This window comes from Macaca fascicularis, chromosome 14 (assembly GCF_037993035.2).
Source record: "Macaca fascicularis isolate 582-1 chromosome 14, T2T-MFA8v1.1".
Lineage (NCBI taxonomy): Eukaryota > Metazoa > Chordata > Mammalia > Primates > Cercopithecidae > Macaca > Macaca fascicularis.
In genome coordinates this window covers 8,514,106-8,537,600 of record NC_088388.1, presented here as the reverse complement: position 1 = coordinate 8,537,600, position 23,495 = coordinate 8,514,106, and the positions used below count along the sequence as shown (strand labels likewise).

At 56.8% G+C, this 23,495-nt stretch overlaps 3 protein-coding genes across 9 annotated transcripts; 1 reads left to right on the top strand and 2 right to left on the bottom strand.

Annotated features, from left to right (window-relative positions):
* Position 1: 1 nt before the first annotated feature.
* On the bottom strand, positions 2-7,168 carry EFEMP2 (EGF containing fibulin extracellular matrix protein 2). Of its 5 annotated transcripts, none has more exons than XR_006692353.3 (12): positions 6,234-6,407; positions 5,802-5,919; positions 5,527-5,575; positions 4,714-4,920; positions 4,092-4,214; positions 3,685-3,801; positions 3,424-3,543; positions 2,082-2,201; positions 1,867-1,993; positions 1,433-1,628; positions 371-642; positions 2-273 (listed from the first exon to the last, which is right to left on the bottom strand). XR_006692353.3 is itself a non-coding variant. In XM_074013166.1 (12 exons), exons 4-12 carry the CDS (start codon positions 5,563-5,565, stop codon positions 481-483), a joined length of 1,257 nt encoding a protein of 418 aa, XP_073869267.1. In that variant the 5' UTR covers positions 5,566-5,575; positions 5,802-5,919; positions 6,234-6,290; positions 6,614-7,168; the 3' UTR covers positions 2-480. The 5 variants fall into 5 exon arrangements, 3 of the variants coding, with proteins under 3 accessions (XP_073869267.1, XP_065384000.1, XP_045228074.2); XM_074013166.1 differs by adding an exon at positions 6,614-7,168 and having other exon boundaries at positions 2-642; positions 4,714-4,966; positions 6,234-6,290; XM_065527928.1 differs by adding an exon at positions 6,614-7,168 and having other exon boundaries at positions 2-642; positions 6,234-6,290.
* Positions 7,169-13,314: 6,146 nt separating this feature from the next.
* On the top strand, positions 13,315-17,522 carry CTSW (cathepsin W). 2 transcript variants are annotated; one of them, XM_005577219.5, is made up of 10 exons: positions 13,315-13,420; positions 13,681-13,765; positions 15,189-15,302; positions 15,961-16,115; positions 16,216-16,312; positions 16,395-16,475; positions 16,564-16,689; positions 16,858-16,922; positions 17,004-17,210; positions 17,291-17,522. In XM_005577219.5, exons 1-10 carry the CDS (start codon positions 13,334-13,336, stop codon positions 17,399-17,401), a joined length of 1,128 nt encoding a protein of 375 aa, XP_005577276.3. In that variant the 5' UTR covers positions 13,315-13,333; the 3' UTR covers positions 17,402-17,522. The 2 variants fall into 2 exon arrangements, with proteins under 2 accessions (XP_005577276.3, XP_045228083.2); XM_045372148.3 differs by having other exon boundaries at positions 16,858-17,210.
* A 181-nt stretch (positions 17,523-17,703) lies between these two features.
* Positions 17,704-22,879, bottom strand: FIBP (FGF1 intracellular binding protein). Of its 2 annotated transcripts, none has more exons than XR_012423074.1 (10): positions 22,717-22,879; positions 22,317-22,515; positions 21,982-22,108; positions 20,397-20,497; positions 19,305-19,438; positions 18,855-19,053; positions 18,714-18,777; positions 18,339-18,425; positions 18,161-18,258; positions 17,704-17,826 (listed from the first exon to the last, which is right to left on the bottom strand). XR_012423074.1 is itself a non-coding variant. In XM_005577217.4 (10 exons), exons 1-10 carry the CDS (start codon positions 22,799-22,801, stop codon positions 17,757-17,759), a joined length of 1,074 nt encoding a protein of 357 aa, XP_005577274.2. In that variant the 5' UTR covers positions 22,802-22,879; the 3' UTR covers positions 17,704-17,756. The 2 variants fall into 2 exon arrangements, 1 of the variants encoding a protein (XP_005577274.2); XM_005577217.4 differs by having other exon boundaries at positions 18,855-18,963.
* Positions 22,880-23,495: the final 616 nt, after the last annotated feature.

Genomic DNA, 23,495 nt, shown 5'->3' with positions numbered 1-23,495 from the left:
CTAACAGTCCAGTTGCCTCTTTTTATAGAAAAACAGGCCCAGGGAACTACTAGGGCTTATCCAAATGTACAGTTTGAGGCAGAGTTAGGACTGGAACCCAGGGCCTCCTGGCGCTCTCCAGAGTAGAGTTTCTTAGGACCCCTGCAAGCCAGCCAAGTCCACATCTCTGGGCCAGGGCCTGGAGTCCGCCCTCCTCGTTACCTCCTCTCCTCTCGGGGTGGCTGAAGCTCGTGGTACAGAGCTCCCAGCTCCTGTCAATGGGGCCCCCTGGGCCTGAGCATATAGAGACCCCCATTTAGGTGAACTTGGCCTGCCCCTCCAAGTCCCACCCTGCCCCAGCCTGAGGCTTGCTGCAGTGTGACCCGCCCACCTCAGCCACCAGGACTCCTTCTTTCTCCCTTTATTGCCTTTCTCGTTCTGCCCTTCGTAACAGGCTCCTCAGCTAGGGTAGCTGCAGGGAGGGTGGCTCCCTCCTGCTCCTCAGAAGGTGTAGGCCCCCACAAAGACGGTGAGCCTCAGTACAGAGCTGGCCCGGTAGCTCATGAGGGAATTCATGGTGACCATCTCCAGGTCCAGCACGTACTCCCGGGGGCCTGTCACCGGCCGGGCGAGGACCAGCATGGCGCTGACGTTGTTGATTTGCTGCAGGGCAGTGGGTGGAGGGATATATGTTGTGTCAGCCTGTGTGCTAGGCCCCTGCCCCAGCGTCACCTCCCTGCCCCGTGGCTGTGAGGTGGAGGGACAGCCCTGGCCAGGCTGCGACCCCAGACTCTCATCCAGCTTTTTGACACCCTCAACATCTCTCCTCCCCAACCCAGGCTCCTGCCTTCAGAAATCTCCTGCTGGGGCTCTTCCCACCCTTTCCAGCTTATTCTGTCTGACCCAGGCTAACTGATGATTCAAGGTCACCATGTGGCTCTTGGGAGTGGTGGGACCTTTGGTGACCCAAAGTCAGCAGACTCCCTTCAGAGCATTCAGTTTCAAAATGAAAGAGAAGCGCTGGTTCTAGACAAACCCCTTCTCCTGGTGAGACCCATGCATGCCACTGCCACTCACCGTGAGCAGCTCACTGTGAGCCACCCCTGGCCCCCTCCCACCTAACACATCCACCAGCAAGGAGTGGACTTTCTGACTCCAGGCCCCTGCACACGCCATTCCCTTGGTTTGTGGGTGAAATTGAGATCAGATATGGAAAACTAGTACCAGGACTCAAACTCCCGTGTCCGAGTGCTTCGTTAGAATTGCATTTAACCATCTGCCCTTTGCACCATGGGAATTTAGAATATCCCTGTTGTCCTACAGAAATCCCGCCTCCCGGGGGCGGGGCTTTGGGGAGGGGAGGGGCATAGCAGCCTGGCCGAGTTCCCCCTTAAGGCGTCCTGGAGTTCAGTTTTAGATTGTGCATGTCAGTTGAGGGTTGCAGAAACCTTACCCTAATGTAGAAGTCCCCCTGCGAGTTTCCGGCACGGATCTGAAAGGCATTGTAGGCACCGGGGTAGACAGATGTCGCCTGGATCTGGAACACGTCAGCGGGCACGCTCCGCTCCGAGGTGATGGTCATGTACCGGTGCACAATGGATGAAGGCTGCTCTCGACACAGAGGGTTGGAGGCTGGGCAGAGGCAGCGGCTAGAGACCCCGAGGTGGGGGACATGAATGAGCTCCTTGCCTGTCCCCCCAGTTTCTCCTACCCTACAAAGGAAGGGAATTCCAAAAGGACCCTCCCACCCCTGTGACTGGTTGTCATGAAGGACTATGGTTCCCATCAGCCCTCAGGGGCACTCACTTGTCCGAATAGATGCCAGTCAGCCCCAAAGCCCCCTGGGAGACGTAGTTTCTCTCGGGGCCTGGCATCAAATTGACTCACTTGTCAGAGACCTGGACGTAGGGCTCCACACAGCGGTTGGTGTCTACGCAGCGGTAGCCCCCATGGAAGTTGACACAGGTTTGGGCCTCAGAGCACTGGTGCGCACCAGACTCACACTCGTCAATGTCTGTGCCAGGGGAGAGGGGCTAGAATCGGGAGCGTCAGGCTGCCAGCTCCTGACACCATCCTGCCCATCCCACCCAGGCAACCTGTACCTTGGCAGAGGCGTGTGGCCAGCAGCTGGTACCCCTGTGGGCAGTGGCAGGAGAAACGGCCTGGCTCGTTGATGCAGCGGTACTGGCAGAGGTAGCTGGAGTAGCTACACTCATCAATATCTGAGGAAGCATGGGGATGGGGACCCCGGGTCAAGGGCAGTCTTCACCATTCAGTCCCACAAACATTTCCTAAGAAGGCCCAGCCCCGTGTTAGGCTGAATGTAGGAAGACAGGGGGATGAGACAAGCCACAAGCTCAGCCGGGAGATGGAGGGTTCAAACAAAGTTCTGCCCAGGCTGCCCCAGCTCAGATTTCTCTCTGCCCAGAACTGGAGGAAACACTGAATAAAGTTAGTGGGAATCTAGAGGCTTGGGTGTGAATCCCACCAGCTGATTTAGGGGAATCTTATTTTCCCAATCAGTAAAATGAGTGTCTTAGACTAGATGAGTCTCGTGGGTCTGCCCTGTGCTATAACCTGCCCAATTCCTGCAACCCACAGTCAGCCCGAGCACCCAGCGGTCACCTCCAGCTAACTGAGCTTCACAGGCAGACCATTTCCCTTCTCTTGTTCCACTCATGCTGCCGGGTAGCAGTGAGGCCTCATCCCGCAGCAAAGCATAACATAGAGGGTATGTGCCAGTTGACAGGGTGTGAGAAGTCTAGGATCGAGCCCTGGCCCCATCTCATCCTGGCTGTATGAACTCGGGCAGGTCACTTAACCTCTTTTAGCTGAATAATGAAAGTCACCATTTACCCAGGACTTTGTGCTTATTTTAATGTAATCCTCTCAACAAACCTGGAGGGAGATCTGAATGTCCTCATTTTGTAGAGGAAGGAGAAAATCATACCTCCTAGGATTCTTGAGAGGAAGGAGGCCAAGTGTGTCAGGGAACACACTACGAGGGCAGGTTCTCATTAAGTGGCAGTCAATTCACTTTAAAGCACTGCAGCTTGAGACGGGCTGGAGCCCATCTATCACACTCTCACCTAATCCTCAACACAACCCACTATAGAAGCAGAAACAGGCTCAGAGAGAAGCAACTTGTCCTAGTGCAAAATTCAAATGCAGGTAAATGCAGGTGAGCCTGACACGTGGGACAAGTGGCACCCACATCCTCAGTCTCCCCAGTAGGCTTCAGTAGGGACCTAGCTGCCTCTTCTTGTGCCTTCCCCACTGGTCTGGGAGTGCTCCACAGCCAGCCGGAGTGGAGTACCAGGAGGCAGCTGGGTGCACAGTGACGGGACGTGGAGGCCTCAAATGGAGAACTGTGTGGCAGGAGGCACGGCATAGGTAGGGCCTGGGGGCTCATGGAGGAGTACGCAGCAGGGGTGGAGCTCTCACCACTGCAGGAGAAGCCATCCCGGTGCAGCTCATAGCCCTGGTGGCAGCGACACAGGAAAGTCCCATAGGAGTTGAAGCAGCGCTGCTCGCATGGGGCCCCCATATCACACTCGTTCACATCTGGGGGTGCCAGGTAAAACAGGGATGAAAGCAGAGGAGCAGCCCAGAGCCTCCACTCTACCTGGGCTGGTCAGGAAGGGAGCGCCCCCACCTCACACCTCCCTGCCCAGGACCCAGGAGCCTGGCCCGGCCCAGCCTCACCCACACAGGAGCGGTTGTTAGGCCCCAGCTGGAAGCCCGGCTCGCACTGGCAACGGAAGGAGCCAGGCAGGTTCACGCAGCGATGCTGGCAGTAGCGGTAGCGGCACTCGTCTATGTCTGGGATAGAGGCAGAAGAAGGAGGGCGGAGGGCAGAGGGCAGGTGGGCTCGAGCCAGGTGGGACTCAAGGCTTAACCACCCATAATCCTGCCTGTGTCCAGGGAGCTGAATTGGGCAGGGTCAGCCAGGACACCTCCCAAATACACCCCCATACAGTCCTCTGTGTCTGATGACAGGAGGGTGAGGTGGCAGGGGCTGGGGGTGAAGCGTGGGTTGAATGGGGGTCAGGTGCTAGAGCAAGGGCCAGACCAGGGTCACAGAGCCTAGAGAAGCTGCTCCCTGGACTCACCCACACACTCGGGCCCGATCTTGCGGTAACCATCAGGACAGGTGCACTGATAGGAGCCAGGCAAGTTATGGCAGTCCTGGCTGGGGCGACAGTCGTGCAGGGCCTGGGCACACTCGTCCACATCTGTGAGAGACACCACTCAGCCCCCGCCTGGGATCCCGCACACCACCCAACATAACACATAGATCTAACACTTCAATTCAGTTCTCTCAACAGCACACGTAAGAGTTCACCAGCCTGGAGCCAACAGGAAAGGCACCCCTAACCTCTAAAACCGCATGTTGGGGGTTGCATAGGAAATAAGGTCCTGTCCACACCCCCAGAAGCACTGATTCCTGGACTGTCCTTCCTCCAAGGTCTGTGGCTCCCAGGGGACAGACACTGGAAGGCAGAGTTCCTGCAGTGTCTCTGCAGCAACCAAGGGGAGGGGGCCGGAGCTGGCTGGAGCAGTGGCACACAAGCTGGGGCCACCTGTGGCAGGTCGCAAACAACATGAGTGTCTGGATGAGGGTGTGGACGTCACCAGCGGCCCTTTTGAGCCAGGAAGGAACATGAGGTCTTTTAAGTTTAAGATGCTTGGTGAGAGGACTGGAAGCCAGGCACCAGAGCAGTCCCCACTCACCCACACAGCTCTCCTGATCGTCGGGCTCATAGCCTGGTGGGCAGGGGTTGGGGTGTTGAGCGGGAGGCACTGGTGGCGGGGGTCCCTCGCCATGTAGGTCGTTGATGACGGCAGCGGAGCGGGGCAGGCACAAGTAGCCCCCGTAGTGGTTGATGCACTTCATTTCTCCCTTGCAGGCCTCAGGGATGGTCAGACACTCGTTGACATCTGCAGAGAGGGGCCTGCTGGGCACAGCCAGTCTCCTGGGCTGGCCCTGGAGGGAGCGGAGGCAGGAGCCCAGCTCGGCCTTCTCCAAGATGTGTGGCCCCAGCAAAGCCTTCCCACTCTGCTCAACAAGCTAAGTCTGCCTGCCCGGGACCCCTTCCCAGGGTTGGTCAAGGCTGGAGGTGGGGCAGCTGTTCCCACTGTTGCCCTCATTCTTGGCTTGCAAGTGGGTCTCTATCCCTCCCCACAGCCCTAGCCCTAGCTCAGCCCAAGAGTGGGGGCCTCCTTACCCACCCCTGGGGACACTACCCTCCCAGGTTGTGATGAGACAAAGAGCTGGGACAGGAGAGTGGTTCAGAGAAGGCGTACAGGATCCAGCTCTTCTGAGGGGTAGGGGCAAGGTTTCCTGGGTTTCTGGGAGAGGGCGAGGCCACCCCTAGCTGAACTGGCCTCCAGAGAACCAGGGCTGGCCTCGGTGTAGCAGAGCTGGGCAGAGGACGAGCTGCTGGGCTCCCATGGCAGCTCTCGGATGTGGGGCTGTCCCTTGGAAAGCAGCTATCAATCCCCTTCTGGGTTCCTGGGGGTGTTTGGTCCCCCAGGCACACACACCCCGGCAGTGCTGGCTGTCTGGGTCCCACTCATAGCCATCTGTGCATTCCTGGAAGGGAACCAGAAGTGGCCAGTGGTCACCCAAAGATCTCCTCCAACTGACCTGGCCAACACTAGGGCCTGAGCCTGGCCACCCTCCGGCCTGCTCCAAACAATGGCCCCCAGCCCTCCCCCAGCCAGGAGAAGGAGACTTCCCCGGCAGCAGCCACCCCGGGGTCCCGGTCTCTTCCTCCCTACCCTCCCCATCCCAGGCCAGCGGCCCTCACTGTCCCCACCGTGTAGCTGTCGGGCTCTTCGGAATCCTGAGGAGAAGCTGATCCCAAGAGCAACAGCAGCAGCGCCCAGAGCAGTAGAGACCCGGGTAGGCAGGAGGCACAGGGGAGCATCCTGGGGCTGCGAGATGGTGGACACCGGTCAAGGGCCTCTGCCGCGGCACCCCGCTCCCTGTGCCGGGAGTCCGAGCCCAGCCCCCGCCACTGCCCGCTCAGGAACGTGCTTGGGTCTCGGGGCCTCCCAGGGCTGGGGGCCGACTCCTCACAGGCCCAGGTCCCAGGCCCCGGGTCCCAGGCCCACCCGCCCCGGCCACCCCGCCCCGCGCCCCTGCGGCGAAGGCCGAGGAGCGCGGGCCTCTGTGGGCGCTACGCTGCCGCAGATTCGGCCGAGACTCCGGCCCGCGCTCTCCCCTACGGACGGTCACAGCCACTCACTTGGGCCCGCGACGCCCCGGCCTGCGGCTCTGGCGGCTCGGCTGGCTCCGGCAATGCCTGCGGGCAGACGGACGGGCGGACGGCACAGCTCCCTGGACGCGCGGCCCCAGGAAGCGCCCCCCGCCCGCCCGCCTGCCGCGACGCGGCCCACCCCGGCGCCTCCGCCCGCCCTTCGGCGGATTCCTGAGCCCGCGCCAGGGGGAGGGACCCCGACCCCCCGCTTCTCCGCCCCCGGCCAGCCACAGGCCCCCACCCGGTCCCCCGCGGCGCCGCCCGGAGCCGCCTCCCGACGCCGGTCCAGGGTCCCCCAGCGCTCGATCCTGGGGCCCTGACCTTGATACCAGGCCCCCAGACTCACCCGGGGGCCCCCAAACGCTCACCAAAAATGTCATCCTGCTCGCCTAGATCCTACCTAATCTGCGCCCCCAGAATTTCATCCTGTGCACCCACACCGTAATCCTGGAGCCCCTAGATTCTCATTCTGCGCCTCCCGAGATCGTCCTGGGTACCCAGAGCCCACCTCACCCAGTCCTCCAGACCCTCAATCTGCTCCCTTCAAAATTTTATTCTCTGCCCCAGACCGTCATTCTAAAACATCCTAAAACTTCATCCAGGGTCCCCAGACCCTCGCCCAGGAACGAGAGGCTCCCAGGTGCAGAACTGTCCTTCTCGGTCACTCCTGCCCTCCACCCCCAGGACCGTCTTCAGCCTGGTGGTCTTCACTGCACACGGCGTCACCCACACCCTCCATCCACAAAGCTACAAGTTTGGGGGCGAGGGCGGCAGTTCCCTTTTGGCACAAAATGAATGGAAGCCCCTGAGAAGGAGGGCAGGGCTGATGTCGGACGTGCAGGATGCCAGGGTCGGGTGCCAACGCGCCTCCTCGACCTCCTCGCACCCGCGTCCCCCGCCCGGTTTCCGCCTCCGCCCCAAGTGGGGGCGTGTCCTTGGAGGCGGAGTATGGGCGGTGCTGGCTCCCAGGAAGGGGAGCGGCCTCTGTTTGCCCACGTCTCTGGGCGGAGTCAGGCGGGAAAGCGCTGCGTGTCCGGGGATCCCCCGCCTGGGGCCCGCCCTTCCTTTCCCTTTGCCATCCCTGCTTATCCCCACAGTCGCCCTCCACGTGACCCCAGCCTGCCGAGGAGGGGACGTGCTGGTGGGTCCCGAGGCGAGCGCCTGGGGTTCAGGTTAACTGCGCAGTTCCCGCTTCTCGCCACTCTACCACCACCATCCCTCCCAGCCGCTGGGGCCAGAAGGTTAAATGATAGTTCTTCAGGGGCCGGGCGCGGTGGCTCACGCCTGTAATCCCAGCACTTTGAGAGGCCGAGGCGGGTGGATCACCTGAGGTCAAGAGTTCGAGACCAGTCTGGAACACCATCTCTACTAAAAATATAAAAATTAGCCAGGCGTGGTTGCGCGTGCCTGTGGTCGCAGCTACTCAGGAGCTTGAGGCAGGAGAATCGCTTGAACTCGGGAGGTAGAGCTTGCAGTGAGCCCAGATCACACCACTGCACTCCAGCCTGGGTGACAGAGCGAGACTCTGTCTTCAAAAATAATAGGCCAGACGCAGTGGCTCACGCCTGTAACCCCAACACTTTGGGAGCCCGAGGGTGGGCAGATCACAAGGTCAGGAGTTCAAGACCAGCCTGGCCAACAAAAACACAAATTAGCCAGTGTGGTGGTATGTGCCTCTAATCTCAGCTACTCCGGAGGTTGAGGCAGAAGTATCTCTTGAACCTGGGAGGCAAAGGTTGCAATGAGCCGAGATTGTGCCATTGCACTCCAGCCTGGGTGACAGAGCGAGAGTCCGTCTCAAAAAATAATAATAATAATAATAATAGCTCTTTAAAACAAGAAAGACAATAACAAGTGTTGGCAAAGATATGGAGAAACTGGAGCCCTCATGCACTGTTGATGGAAAATGGTTTGGCAGTTCCTCAAAATGTTATCACATGACCTGGCGATTTCATTCCTAGGGACACAAACCTAGGATAATTGAAAAGATATGTACACACACACAAATCTGTACACAGCATTTATAGCTGCATTATATATGAGCCAAATGCAGAAACAACACAAAATCTGTCAACTGATGAATAACACGATGCAGTACATCCATACAGTGGAACATTATTCAGCCATAAAAAGGAATGAAGTGCGGATGCATGCCACAATATAGGTGAATTCTTGAAAATATTATGTGAAGTGAAAGAAGCCAGACACAAAAAGCCACATATTCTATTTATTTTTTATTTTTTTTAGGTGGAGTTTTGCTCTTGTTGCTCAGGCTGGAGTGCAATGGCATGATCTCGGCTCACCACAATCTCTGCCTGCCGGGTTCAAGCAATTCTCCTGCCTCAGGCTCCCGAGTGGCTGGGATTACAGGCGCCTGCCACCACGCCCAGCTAATTTTGTGTTTTTAGTAGACACGGGGTTTCACCATATTGGTTAGGCTGGTCTCAAACTCCAGATCTCAGGTGATCCACTCACCTTGACCTCCTACAGTGCTTGGATTATAGGCGTAAGCCACCGTGCCCAGCACACATATTACATTTATATGAAATAACCAGAATAGGCAAACCCAGAAAAACAGAAAGTAGATTAATGGTTGCCAGAGGAAGGTGGGGAATGGGGAGTGACTGCTAATGGGTCTGGGTTTTCTTTGGGATAATGAAAATATTCTAAAACTAGATACTAGTGATGGTCACATAACTATGCAAACATACTAAAACCCACTGAATTGTACACTTCAAAAAAGTGAAGTTTCTTTAGGAGGCCGAGGCGGGTAGATCACGAGGTTAGGAGATCAAGACCATCCTGGCTAACACGGTGAAACCCCATCTCTACAAAAAAATTAGCCAGGCATGGTGGTGGGCACCTGTAATCCCAGCTACTTGGGAGGCCGAGGCAGTAGAATGGCGTGAACCTGGTAGGCAGAGCTTGCAGTGAGCCGATATCACTCCACTGCACTCCAGCCTGGGCAACAGAGCGAGACTCCGTCTCAAAAAAAAAAAAAAAAAAAAAAAAGTGAAGTTTATAGTCTGTAATAATACCACAATAGGGCCGGGCGCGGTGGCTCAAGCCTGTAATCCCAGCACTTTGGGAGGCCGAGACGGGTGGATCACGAGGTCAGGAGATCGAGACCATCCTGGCTAACACAGTGAAACCCCGTCTCTACTAAAAAAAAATACAAAAAAATAGCCAGGCGAGGTGGCGGTTGCCTGTAGTCCCAGCTACTCGGGAGGCTGAGGCAGAAGAATGGCGCAAACCCGGGAGGTAGAGCTTGCAGTGAGCTGAGATCCGGCCACTGCACTCCAGCCTGGGCCACAGCACCAGATTCCGTCTCAAAAAAATAAAATAAAATAATAATAATAATAATAATAATACCACAATAGGCTGGGCATGGTGGCTCATGCCTGTAATCCCAGCACTTTAGGAGGCCAAGGTGGATGGATCACCTGAGGTCAGGAATTCCAGACCAGCCTGGCCAACATGACAAAACTCCAACTCTACTAAAACGACAAAAATTAGCTGGCTATGGTGGTGAACACCTGTAAGCTACTCAGGAGGCTGGGGCAGGAGAATCACCTGAACCTGAGAGGTGGAGGTTGCAGTAAGCCGAGATCATGCCACTGCACTCCAGCCTGGGCGACAGAGCAAGACCCTGTCTCAAAAAAAGGAAATATTAAAAAAAGGCAGGAAAGGGGTGCTGCTATCACCCCGTTTCACAGATAGGGAGGCTGAGAGACTTGTCCCAGGTGAAGGATGGGACTTGCACTCATGTCCCATGGACTTCAAGACCCGCTGAACTCCTTGCCCCATATTAGAGCATGAAGCACCCGCCCTGCGAACACTCACTCTGTGCCACAGTGTTGGGCGCTCCACTAAGTATCATTCCACTCAAGCCTCAGCCTGAGAATTGTCACTGCCAATTAGAGATGAAGACATGAGGCCCGGGGGGATGACTTAGTGCACGGCTGGTGCACAACCTGGACCTGAACCTCCATCTTTGCACTATCCAGCCTGAGTGAGCCTCCCACTTGGAGTTGCCTCCTCAGAATGCCTCCCCGGTCCTCTGCACCCTCAGTGACTTTCCCTGCCTTGGCCTGCTCTGCACTGGGTCCCTTTCAAGGTCCCAGACACCACTGGATCAGTGTCTCTCTCTGACCAAGTAGTGAGCTCCTCTCAGGCAGTGAGGCCCCTGTGCCCGTGGCCCACCCCTTACTGGGTGCCTGCAGGGTCGGCAGGTGAATGGACAAATGAGTGAGTGGGTGGAGGAAGTTCACTGATCCACTCAACAAGTTTACTCGGCTGGGCGCAGTGGCTCATGCCTGTCATCTCAGTACTTTGGGAGGCTGAGACAGGTGGATTGCTTGAGGTCAGGAGTTTGAGACCAGCCTGACCAACATGGTGAAACCCTGTCTCTACAAAAAATACAAAAAATTACCTGAGTGTGGTGGCGCACACCTGTAGTCCCAGTTACTTGGGAGGCTGAGGCAGGATAATCGCTGGAACCCGAGAGGCGGAGGTTGCAGTGAGCCGAGATCGTGACACTGCACTCCAGCCTGGGCGACAGAGTGAGACTCCGTCTCAAAAGAACAAAACAAAACAAAAAATGTTTACTGACTGGCCACTGTAAAGCAGATGCTGTGGTGCCGGGCACCAGGGACACAGCACTGACTAAAAACAGACCCAAACCTCCTGGCCTTGGGAGCTGTCATGCAAGGGAAGGAAAGAGAGGATCAAAGAGGAAGGCCACTGGGCCCCACACCTCCAGTCCCTCCTCCCCGTGGCCTCCCACATCCTACCATCACAACAGACCCACATTGGGACCTCCACCTCTGAGGGCTGACATGGAGCCTTAGCCATCAGTCATACAACAGGACAAGCCTGGCTGGGGCCCGTAACTGGGCTCTAGAACCACAGGGCCAGGCACCACTCTAGGGATGGTCTGTCCACGGCATTTCAATAAAGGCAGCAGCATGCTTTTCAAATAGAGAAGCCCCTTGGCTTACTCTCTGGGCAGGGCGACAAAGTGTGGCCTCACGACTCTGGGAGGAATCCTAATAAAGAAATGCAGTAGTGAGCATGTAAGTGAATAAATCCCAGGATTGCAGCTGTCCTGTCTCCTGCCCCATGGAACCCTAGAGAGCCAGCTCTTCACACCCTTCTCTGGTCTTGGTCACCAGTTCTCAGCCTGAACTCCTAGAAGGGAGGTCTCCAGCCCAAGGACCCACTTAGAACAAAGACAGCAGTAATGGGTGTTAATACTGCTGCCCAGCCCTTGACCTCACAAGTTAAGTTTTGGCCTCCCTCTGTCTGTGATGCTCACAGTTATCCTTCTGGCTCTTCAGCCCCCTCATCCTCATCCCTAGACCATGGGAGGGATGAGGAACGGGAGGCACTAGCAGCAATGGCTGCTCCTGGACTCTGACTCTGCACTTTCCTGTTTTGTTTTGTTGACATGGAGTTTCACTCTTGTTGCCCAGGCTGGAGTGCAATGGCGCGATCTCGGCTCACTGCAACCTCCACCTCCCGGGTTCAAGTCATTCTCGTGCCTCAGCCTCCCGAGTAACTGGGATTATAGATACCCGCCACCACGCCCACCTACTTTTTTGTATTTTTAGTAGAAACAGGGTTTCACCATGTTGGCCAGGCTGGTCTTGAACTCCTGACCTCAGGTGATCCACCCGCCTCGGCCTCCCAAAGTGCTGGGATTACAAGCGTGAGCCACCGCGCCTGGCCTGGTTTTGTTTTTTTGACACAGGATCTTGGATCCAGGCTGGAGTGCAGTGGCATGATCATAGCTCACTGCAGCCTTTTTTTTTTTTTTTTTTTTTTGAGACGGAGTCTCGCTCTGTCGCCCAGCCCAGGCTGGAGTGCAGTGGCGCGATCTCGGCTCACTGCAAGCTCCGCCTCCCGGGTTCACGCCATTCTCCTGCCTCAGCCTCCCGAGTAGCTGGGACTACAGGCGCCCACAACCGCGCCCGGCTAATTTTTTGTATTTTTAGTAGAGACGGGGTTTCACCGTGGTCTCGATCTCCTGACCTTGTGATCCGCCCGCCTCGGCCTCCCAAAGTGCTGGGATTACAGGCGTGAGCCACCGCGCCCGGCCGCTCACTGCAGCCTTAATCTTCCAGGCTCAAGCAATCCCACTGGCCTCAGCCTCCCCAGTAGCTGGGACTACAGGAGAGCACCACCATGCTTGGCTAACTTTTTTAAATTATTTTTTTAGTAGAGATGAAGTCTTGCTCAGTTGCCCAGGTTTGTCTTCAACTCCTGAGCTCAAACGATTCTCTTACCTTGGCCTCCCAAAGTGATGGGATTACAGGCATGAGCCATTGTGCCCAGCCTGCTTTCTTGTTTACAACTTATGATGATCAACTGTTCAGTCAGCAAACACCTAGCGAGCCTGCCCCATGCCTAGCCCTATCCTGGGCACCGGGGACACAAGCAAACCGAACCCTTCTGGTGTGGCTGGAGGCAGATGCCCAATGGGCACAGGTGCAGCTGGGCTGAAGGGGCTGCAAAGCTTCTACCAGAGGTTGGGGAAGCAGGGAAGGCTTCTTGAAAGAGGCAGCCATTGAGGTGACTGAGCTTCATAGTAGGAGCAAGAGTGGTTCCTTTGGCCAGGTGCAGTGGCTCATGCATGTTATCCCAGCACTTTGGGAGGCTGAGGCGGGTGGATCACCTGAGGTCAGGAGTTCGAGACCAGCCTGACCAACATGGTGAAACCCTGTATCTACTGAAAATACAAAAAAAATTGCTGGGCGTGGTGGTGCACGCTTGTAGTCCCAGCTACTTGGAAGGCTGAGGCAGGAGAATTGCTTGAACCCGGGAGGTGTAGGTTGCAGTGAGCCCAGATTGTGCCACCGCACTCCAACCTGGGTAGGAAAAAAAAAGAAAGAAAAAAGGGGTGGGTTGGGGAGCAGACAGGCAGAGGACTGAAAGCCTGAAGGCCTGAGCAAGTTGTGGGTTCTAGGGGTCCACCCCTCACCCACCAAACCTGTCTTCCCCTTCGTGGTTTCTCCAGCCCCGCCCTCACACCCTCCTCCTCGATCTGCACGGCTTCCTGCCTCCATACCTCTCCAGACTGCACCAGCATGGCACTGACTACCCACCCCTCCTGCCTCCTGGCCCTGTTGGTGGCAGGCCTAGCCCAAGGCATCAGAGGCTCCCTTAGGGCCCAGGTAAGTGCTCCCAAAACCTTACAACTGCCAGTCCCACACCTGGGGTCACCCCTTCAGAAACAGCTGGCCTGTCATTCTCATTTTTCAGAGGGAGTCACTGAGGTTGGAGAGGGGGCTGACGTGCCCAAGGGCACATGGGAAGACAGAGAAGGCTAACTGGCTGACCCCTAGCCCAGTCCTTGCACGGCTAGGAGCTAAGGTGGGGCCCCAGCAATGATTCCTCTGCCCACTGCCCCTCTCTACCCTTGGTTCCTTGCCAGGACCTCAGTCCCCAGCCGCTGGAGCTGAAAGAGGCCTTCAAGCTGTTCCAGATCCAGTTCAACCGGAGTTACTTGAGCCCAGAAGGTATCACAGGGCACATACATCTCCACTCCAAGCCCCCACGTTGTTTTTTTTTTTTTTTTTTGAGACGGAGTCTCGCTCTGCTGCCCAGGCTGGAGTGCAATGGCCGGATCTCAGCTCACTGCAAGCTCCGCCTCCCGGGTTCACGCCATTCTCCTGCCTCAGCCTCCCGAGTAGCTGGGACTACAGGCGCCTGCCACCTTGCCCGGCTAAGTTTTTGTATTTTTAGTAGAGACGGGGTTTCACTGTGTTAGCCAGGATGGTCTCGATCTCCTGACCTCGTGATCCGCCCATCTCGGCCTCCCAAAGTGCTGGGATTACAGGCTTGAGCCACCGCGCCCGAACCCCACGTTTTTTTTGAGACGGAGTTTCACTCTTGTTGACCAGGCTGGAGTGCAATGGCCTCATCTTGGCTCACTGCAACCTCCACCTCCTGGGTTCAAGCGATTCTCCTGCTTCAGCCTCTAAGTAGCTGGGATTACAGGCATGTACCACCACACTTGACTTTTATATTTTTAGTAGAGACAGGGTTTTACCATGTTGGCCAGGCTGGTCTTGAACTCCTGACCTCAGGTGATCCACCTGCCTCAGCCTCCCAAAGGACTGGGATTACAGGTGTGAGCCACCGAGCCCAGCCATCCCACTTTGTAATAGATGAAAAAATTGAAGCTCAGGGTGGGGAACAGGCATGGCCAAGGTCACTCAGCAGGACAGGGCAGGGCTGGGCATGTGCTCCCTGGTTTCCTGAAAGCATGAGTGGGTCCAGGATCATTCTTTGCTATGGATCTGGAGGGCAGTGGCAGCGGGTGAGGTCCTGCCCTAGTCCTACGTGATCCCCTGGCTCCGCAGTCACTTCCCTGTGATTCCAGGCAGTGGGCAGGGGGCCACCACCTAGTCATTCGTTCATTCAGCAAACACCCAAGGACACCCATTTTGTCCCCACGTTGGGGACTTCTTCTCTAGCCCATGATCTAACCCCTGCCCCTGCCCTCTCGCTGTACTGATCTTTCTAGGGGGCTGGTCTGCGTGTGCCTTTTAGCCCAGGCTGCCCGTGCCGTCGTCTCCTCTCCCCGTCATGTTCCAGCTCTCCTCCTGTGGTCAGAGGTGTAAAGGAGGTGGCCTGGCACGAAGCTGGTCTCTGGCCGCACATCCTTTCCTTGAGTCACCACCACCAGACCCCTTACCTGGCTTCCTACCCAGGGTGGCCAGAGATGGTCCTCTCGCTGCCTCTGGGGAAAACCCAACCCTAGGTGGGCTGGGTAACCACTTCCTGGGCCTGGGTATCTGCAGTGGGGCCTTGTAGGAGCTACACGAAAGGAGCCAGTGCTCAACTGGGTGGGTGTGGGTGGAAGGGTGCCCAGCCAGTGGCTACTTCCTGCCCCTGAGGGTTTGGGAGTCAGCCTAGGACAACTCCCTCTTGGTCCAGAGCATGCTCACCGCCTGGACATCTTTGCCCACAACCTGGCCCAGGCTCAGCGGCTGCAGGAGGAGGACTTGGGCACAGCTGAGTTTGGGGTGACTCCATTCAGTGACCTCACAGGTACCATTAACCCTTCTGGCCTGTAGGTGGTGGTTGGGGAAGCGGTCTCCCCAGGGACACTGGCAGCTGGACCCAGTGGACCTTCAATTTTCACTTCCCAGGGAAGGAAATTCATTTCCCTGAGGACCAGGGGCTTGGGTGCTGGTATCAAATCACCCAGTGCAGGGGCAGAATCTCTGTAGCCCTGTGTCCTAGCCCAGCCTAGGGGCCAGCACAGCAGCTACACGGAAGCACCCAGCAGGGAGTCCAGCCTCTCTAGGCTCAGCATCCCTGCCTTTTTGAGACAGGGTCTTGCTCTGTTGTCCAGGCTGCAGCACAATGGTGCAATCACAGCAGCTCACTCAGCCTCTACCTCCTAGACTCAAGCAATTCCCCCAACCTCTCAGCCTTCTAAGTAGCTGGGACTATAAGCCCGCACAACCACACCCAGCTAATTTTTCTACTTTTTGTGGAGATGGGCTCTTGGACTCCTGACCTCAAGTGATCCATCTGCCTTGGCCTCCCAAAGTGCTGGGATTATAGGCGTGAGCCACCACACCCGGCCTATCCTTGCCTTTTTGCCCCTCAGGGCATTATGGGACCAACGGCTGGAGTGGGAGAGGCAGAACAGGGAGAAGGGGTCAAAACAGAGACCTCAGTGGCCCTGTCTGTTCCCCAGAGGAGGAGTTTGGCCAGCTCTACGGGTATCGGAGGGCAGCTGGAAGGGTCCCCGGCATGGGCAGAAAGATAGGGTCCGAAGAGCCACAGGAGTCAGTGCCTTTCACCTGTGACTGGCGGAAGGTGGCCGGTGCCATCTCACCCATCAAGGACCAGGTATCTGCCCCTACCCAGCTCGCTCTAATTCAGCTAAGTGGTGGGAAGGAGAGGGGCCTGGCCCGAACACCTAGCCCCGCCTCACCCTCTCGCCCTCCAGAAAAACTGCAACTGCTGCTGGGCCATGGCAGCAGCAGGCAACATAGAGGCCCTGTGGCGCATCAATTTCTGGGATTTCGTGGATGTCTCCGTGCAGGGTAGGGCTGACAGAGGGTGCAGGTGTGACAGGGGAGGGAGGCCTAGGGGCCTGGTCACCCACACTGTCCCTTCTTGCACCAGAACTGCTGGACTGTGGTCGCTGTGGGGATGGCTGCCGTGGTGGCTTCGTCTGGGACGCGTTCATAACTGTTCTCAACAACAGTGAGTGCACTGCCCGCCACTCTGTGCATCTGCAGGGGAACAGGGTGGGCAGGAGCGGAGCCTCCTCCCTTGTCTTGCTTATCTGCAGGCGGCCTGGCCAGTGAAAAGGACTACCCGTTCCAGGGCAAAGTCAGAGCCCAAGGGTGCCACGCCAAGAAGTACCACAAGGTGGCCTGGATCCAGGACTTCATCATGCTGCAGAACAGCGAGCACAGTGCGGGCAGGGCAGGGACATGGGCGGACGGCAGGGACAGACACCGGGGCAGAGGCAGACACACTGGGTGACTGGGCTAGAAGACAAGAGGGGGTGGGAGGAGCGAAGGAGCGAGAAAGAAACCGACACTCCCACATGCCAAGGGTCTGATGATGCTCCCGTCCCCAGGAATTGCCCAGTACCTGGCCGCTTACGGCCCCATCACCGTGACCATCAACATGAAGCCCCTGCAGGTGGGATGGGAGAGCTGGCGGGGGAGGGGAATACAGGGGACTTGGCCCTACACTCAGCCCCTCGGCCCCCACCCCCTGCAGCTATACCGGAAAGGTGTGATCAAGGCCACACCCACCACCTGTGACCCCCAGCTTGTGGACCACTCTGTCCTGCTGGTGGGTTTTGGCAGCCTCAAGTCAGAGGGGATATGGGCAGAGACAGTCTCATCGCAGTCTCAGCCTCAGCCTCCACACCCCACCCCATACTGGATCCTGAAGAACTCCTGGGGGGCCCAGTGGGGAGAGAAGGTGAGTGTGATCTATTGGGGAAGGGGCCAGGCAGAACAGGCCTCTTCCCACCTTCCCACCCGTGTCCCCTAACCTCCTAGGGCTACTTCCGGCTACACCGAGGCAGCAATACCTGTGGCATCACCAGGTTCCCGCTCACTGCCCGTGTGCAGAAACCGGATGTGAAGCCCCGAGTCTCCTGCCCTCCCTGAACCCACCTGGCCCCCTCAGCTCTGTCCTGTTAGGCCAGCTGCCTCCTCGCCAGCCCTACCCCCAGGTTTTTGCTCATCTTCCCAATCTCAATACAGCCTGAATAAACCAAGACAAGACGTCTGGCTTGTGAGTGGACTCTTCTGGTGGATGGGCGGAGCACAGTCACCATTCCCTGAGATATGTCCCAGTTCCCAAGAGGCCACTGTAAATGTCCATCCTTGTACACGGACACCAGGTGCTCAGAGACAGACACAGGCACATCTGCACGTCCCCCACCTGCTCCCCGGAGCGAGGACCAGTCTCCAAACTCAGGGCAACTTTATTGTCAGTGTGGGCGGGACATTGGGAGGGGCCTCAGTCATGATAGAGGCGCAGGAGGCAGCCGCGGAGGGTGCCCATGTAGCGGTCCCAGAGGGCCTGGTGTCTGTAAGAACATGAACAGTGACAGCTGAGTTTTCACAACACTCACCATGGTGGAGGCCCTGCCCTGAGTGCTTTCTACACCTTCATTCATTTTGCCCTTAGAAAATTCTTACAGTTCTTCTCATGATGAACCCCAGTTTGTATATGAGGAAACTGAGGCATGGAGAGGTTAAGAAACCTGCCCCAAATCACACAGCTTCTAAGAGGGGGAGCCAGAGCTTTGGTCCTACCCCCAGGGTAGTAGAATGAGGAACCTTGAGTCTGCGGGAGGTGAGGTCCTGGCAGGTGGCAGGCTGGGGCAGGGCCAAGCTAGACAGGAGGACAGGACTGCTCACCGGAAGCCATCGAGGGAGTGGACAGACGCTGAATACTGATTCAGGAAGAACCGCACGTCGCTGAGTGGCCAGTGGTCGGAGCGGCAGGGTTCCACAAACTGTGGGCCCAAGAGAATACTTAGCACTCGTCTAGGCCGGGAACAGGCCAGGTTGGGTGTCAGAGGGCACGACAGCTCACCTTCTCCACGAGGTCCACAAACAGGTCTCTGACATCTTTATTGTGAGTCAGCTTGGCGGCCACGTTCACCAGCCCCCGGGACAGGTTCTGTGGGGCAGGGATCTTTGGAGTTCTGCTTTCTGCCCCAGAAGTTGGGAGCTGAGCACAGAAGCTGGGGGAGGAGTAGGTCCCTCCCCAGATCCATCCACCTCCCTCCATCAACCAAGTCCCCATTGTTTATGAGCTGCTTCCGTCAGCGGCCACCGTCAGCAGCCACCAGAGGGAGCAGCAGCGCCACCTGCCGGCCAGTCTCTGGGAGGGGCAGAGCTGCCCAGTACAGGTGGCGAACTGGAGGCTGACGATGCCAAAGGCCAGAGGCTGGATGGGACCACAGACCTTGAAGTTAGCTTCCATCTCAGAGAAGACGCCCAGCTTTCCCCGGAGAGCAGTGCACACCAGGCTGCAGAGACAGGGTCACACCTATAGCCACCTGGGCCCCTACTGCAGGCCCTGCCCCATGGCCCCCTACAAGGTCACCTCTTATGCAGGTCCAGAAGGTCCTTGTCAGCCACTAGCACCTTGAGTTCCTTCAAGTCCTGGAGAAATTCCTTGTCTAAGTCCATGTCCATGTCATCCATCTGCGAGTCTATGAGGCCATGAAGGGGGTTGCGGTGGGTGATAAAATCCCCTTCTGGGATAGCCTAAGCCTTTCCTCACCCAATACTTCATTTCCCCCCTAGGGACAGAAGAGGAAATGGAGTGTCAGAGAGATGCAGTGACATGCCCCGGGCCACAGAGAGGCAATAGGCCCTCTGTCTGCAGACAAGCTGTGTGTGGCAAAACATTCTATGGGCAGGGTAGCCTGGGTGTGGGCCGCGAACAGGAGCGAATGCTGGGAACTGGGGGCCTGTGGGAGAAACTACTGGTGGGGAATCAGGTCCTAAGGATGGGGAGACATCCAGGCACCTAGGTCAATGGGGGCCTCACCGACGGCTCCAAGGGTCCAGTTTTGGATCATGAGCTCAGCGCAGAAGGCAAAGTCACCGAAGCTCAGATACTGCAGTTTTTTCTTCCCTGTCTCAAAGCGGTTGTTAGCAAAGAAGACGATGGCTGCATAGTCCCTGCACAGAAGAGAGGAGGGTCCTCAGGGCTTGAAATTCCTTCTTAGGCCGGGCGCGGTGGCTCACGCCTGTAATCCCAGCACTTTGGGAGGCCGAGGCGGGCGGATAACGAGGTCAGGAGATCGAGACCATCCTGGCTAACACGGTGAAACCCCGTCTCTACTAAAAAATACAAAAAACTAGCCGGGCGAGGTGGCGGGCGTCTGTGTTCCCAGCTACTCGGGAGGCTGAGGCAGGAGAATGGCGTAAATCCGGAAGGCAGAGCTTGCAGTGAGCTGAGATCTGGCCACTGCACTCCAGCCCGGGCGACAGAGCCAGACTCCTTCTCAAAAAAAAAAAAAAAAAGAAATTCCTTCTTAGGAAGCAGCTGCAACCTCAGCTGGGTGTCCGAGTTCTGGCCTCTCTCCGCCTCAAGTTGCTGTGTGACATGTCTCAAGTCACTTCTCTACGCCCTTTCCCCATCTGTGCGAAGAGAAGGTTCCAGCCCAAGTTTCCTAGTGCATACAGTGGGAGACCATAAGGGTAACAGTTACTATTTACTGAGCACTTCCTAAGTGCCAGGGCTGTGCCATGGCTTTACATATGGCATCTCTCAACAGCCCAACTGGAAATCGCTGGACTGTGCTTTGCATCCAGGTCAGTCTGGTCCAAAGTACAGACCAAGTTGGGTGCGGTGGCTCAAGCCTGTAATCCCAGCTACTCGGGAGGCTGAGGCAGGAGAATTGCTTGAACCGGGAGGCAGAGGTTGCAGTGAGCCGAGATTGCACCATTGTATTCCAGCCTGGGCAACAAGAGTGAAACTCCGTCTCAAAAAAAAAAAAAAAAAGTACAGACCAAAAGTGGGATAATCACTCCCCCAGCATACTAAGGAGGTCAGAAGGGTTGGGGTAGGGAAGGTGGACAAGCCTCAGGGCCCAGGGAAGTAGTGTGCAGGATGGGGAGGTGGCTAGCTCCTCACCTGGCCAACCGGTCAGAGAGGAGAAAGTGTTGCTGAATATTGTCCACCAGGGAGCCCCGCATTTCCTCTACCACCTTGAAGACTCGCTTAAAGTTGTCAAACTGCAGGGCAGTTAGGGTAGATAGAAGAGAGGACTGGTCAGAGTGTCCACCATGTCGCTCACCCAATAAACCACTTACTGAACATCCCTCCCTTCCCCATCCACCTATCCAGTCGGCAAGTGCTGATTTAGCATCTGTTATTCCTTCAACCAACTATTGGTTATTAGTACTTGTTATCAACTCAAATGCTTAGCAGCTCCTGCCGTATCTTGCCTTGGATAAATGTTTACTCAATCTTATCTCTAAATCCAACCCCATTTTAGCACCATGCTCTCCAGATCTTCACAAGTTTGAGTTGGAACAGACTTTCCTGGCTAAGCCCCAGGAACTAAAAAATAAAAAACAAATGCTAAGTTATAAACAGAAAGCTCACAGGAGATACAAAAGAAAGGCATCAAAGGCCCAGAAGGGTTACTTCTTCCTGGCGTACCAAAAAGGCTTGTGGAGAAGGTGGCATCTCATCTCCTGTCTTGGATTTCAAGATGTAGATATTGCCAAGAACAGTACCCTCCAGGTAGAGCAACATGAGTAAAGGAAAGCCTGGGGGCTGGAGAAATGTAAGCCTAGAGAGAGAGGTCTGCAGGGACGAGATCACAGGACAGTCTATAGGTCAAAGCCAAGAAGTGCAGCTGCTACCCAGGACGCAGTGGGAGCCCAAAGTCAGATCTGGGCTTCTGAAAGGTCACTCTGGCCATACAGTACAGGATAGCTTGGAAGGAGCAACAGGGAGCCAGGCACAGTGGCTCACGCCTGTAATCCCAGCATTTTGCGAGGCCAAGGCAGATGATCACTTGAGGCCAGGAGTTCAAGACAAGCCTGGCCAACATGGTGAAACCCCGTCTTTACTAACAATACAAAAATTAGGCGGGTGTGGTGGTAGACGCCTGTAATCTCAGCTACTGCAGAGGCTGAGGCACAAGAATCGCCTGAACCCAGTAGGCGGAGGTTGCAGTGAGCCGAGATCACACCACTGCACCCCAGCCTGGGGCACAGAGCAAGACTCTGTCTCAAAAAGGAAAAAAAGGCCGGGAGCGGTGGCTCACGCCTGTAATCCCAGCACTTTGGGAGGCCAAGACGGGCGGATCACGAGGTCAGGAGATCGAGACCATCCTGGCTAACACAGTGAAACCCCATCTCTACTAAAAAAATACAAAAAACTAGCCGGGTGAGGTGGCGGGCGCCTGTAGTCCCAGCTACTCGGGAGGCTGAGGCAGGAGCATGGCGTAAACCCGGGAGGCGGAGCTTGCAGTGAGCTGAGATCCGGCCACTGCACTCACTCCAGCCTGGGCGACAGAGCGAGACTCCGTCTCAAAAAAAAAAAAAAAAAAAAAAGGAAAAAAAAAAAAAGGGGGGGGAAAGGGGAAGGGAGGAGAAGACTAGGTATGAAGCTGCTGCCACAGTCAGAGGCTGGAGCTGGGGCAGTGGTCAAAGGGAGGGAGTGAAGTGCAAATGGGATGCTGTGTCTGTGTGGGTGCAGTGCCCACCTGTCTCCGGCAGCTCTTGAGGGTGATGCCTGTTTTGGTGCTGATGTCATCCAGGTCTTTCTTGGTGCCTTTGGACAGCTTCTTGCCCAGCACCTCCCGAACAAAGGCCTCATCAAAGGCATAGTACCTTGTGGAGTCAGACAACACCATTGACCCCCCCATAAAAAAGAGGAAAGGGGGCCTGGCGGGGCCTGGCAGGTCCTGGGTCTGACCCCTTCTGCTCTCAACTTTCTGATGGCTGGGTAAGTCCCATCCCTCCCTGGGCCTGTTTCAGCTGGGAAAATGGGTATACAGTCAGACTGGTTGATGTCTCCACCATCCCACAGGGTGAGCACCTCTCGATGAGTAGTGCCTGCCGGGAGGGCGGAATCTGGAAGATGAGCTGGTGCAGTAGCTTGGGTGGTGCGTGCAGCAGCCGCTCGAGCATGTGGAAGGTGCGGTAATGGTCCATGGTGTCGCTCTGCAGCACCGCTGCCGTGGCGCCCGTCTGCTCCAGGATTCCCGAGCGCACCCGCAGGGCCACCGCGTCGGTCACTGGAAAGTGGGTGCTAGCATCAGGTCCCGCCCCGCCGACGCCAGAAGCCCTTAAGGGATTCCATCCCCGATCCCTATAACACCCCTTATTCCCAGGCGCTCGCCCACTTCCCTAAAGGATGACCAAGTCCTAGCCCCGCCCCCTCTCCCATTCAAAACAACCGCTCCGCTGACGGGCTTCCCCACACGCCCCTGACGGACCCGAGTAACCATCGAGCCAGAGGCGATACACGTCCTCGTCGATAAGGGTAGTATTCCCCACGAAGATGTCCAGCTCGCTGGTCATGGCGACGCCCGGGGCCGCAGCGGCCCGAGCAGGAGGGAGCACCGCTCGGGCCGGGCGCGCCGCCTCCAGGCCACTTCCGGGAGTGCCGAGATTCCGCTCCCGGCATCCGGACCCAGCATAGGACCACTTCCGGGACACAGCCAGTGGTGGCGGGGACGGGGCGGGAGCGGCGAGGGAAGAGAGGGGGAGGACTACGCGGAGGAGCAACGCTTCCTCCGGCCGGGAGGGGGAGTCCCAGGCTCCTGCGTCCTGTCTCCCCGCGGCGGTCTGCAGGAGCTCGAAGGGAGTTCCTCCTTTCGTCTCCACGGTCCCCGCAACCTCTCCCCTCACTTCCTCCTGGCTTTTCTCCCACCTTCTCTGCCCTCTTCGGGACCTCCTAAGTTTGACCTGTATCCTAAACTTAGGGGGTTTCACAGGGCTCTGTACTAAATCTCTTCTCCGCAAAAATGGGGTATGCCCCGACTTCCTCGGGCTCTTGCTGGAGACCCCTTTGTCCATCCTGCGCATGAGCACCTCTCCTGGGCCTGGGGCGCCTGCTTCCACCTTGGTTTTAACCACACCCCCATCCCCACGAGCTACTGACGTCTCTAATTCTGCCTTTCTGAGCTCTGCCTGGAAGTTCACATCCGGAGGGGCCGCCTATTGGCCAAGTCTGTCCACACTCTTCCTGTAAGCCCCTCAAAAGCTCAACATA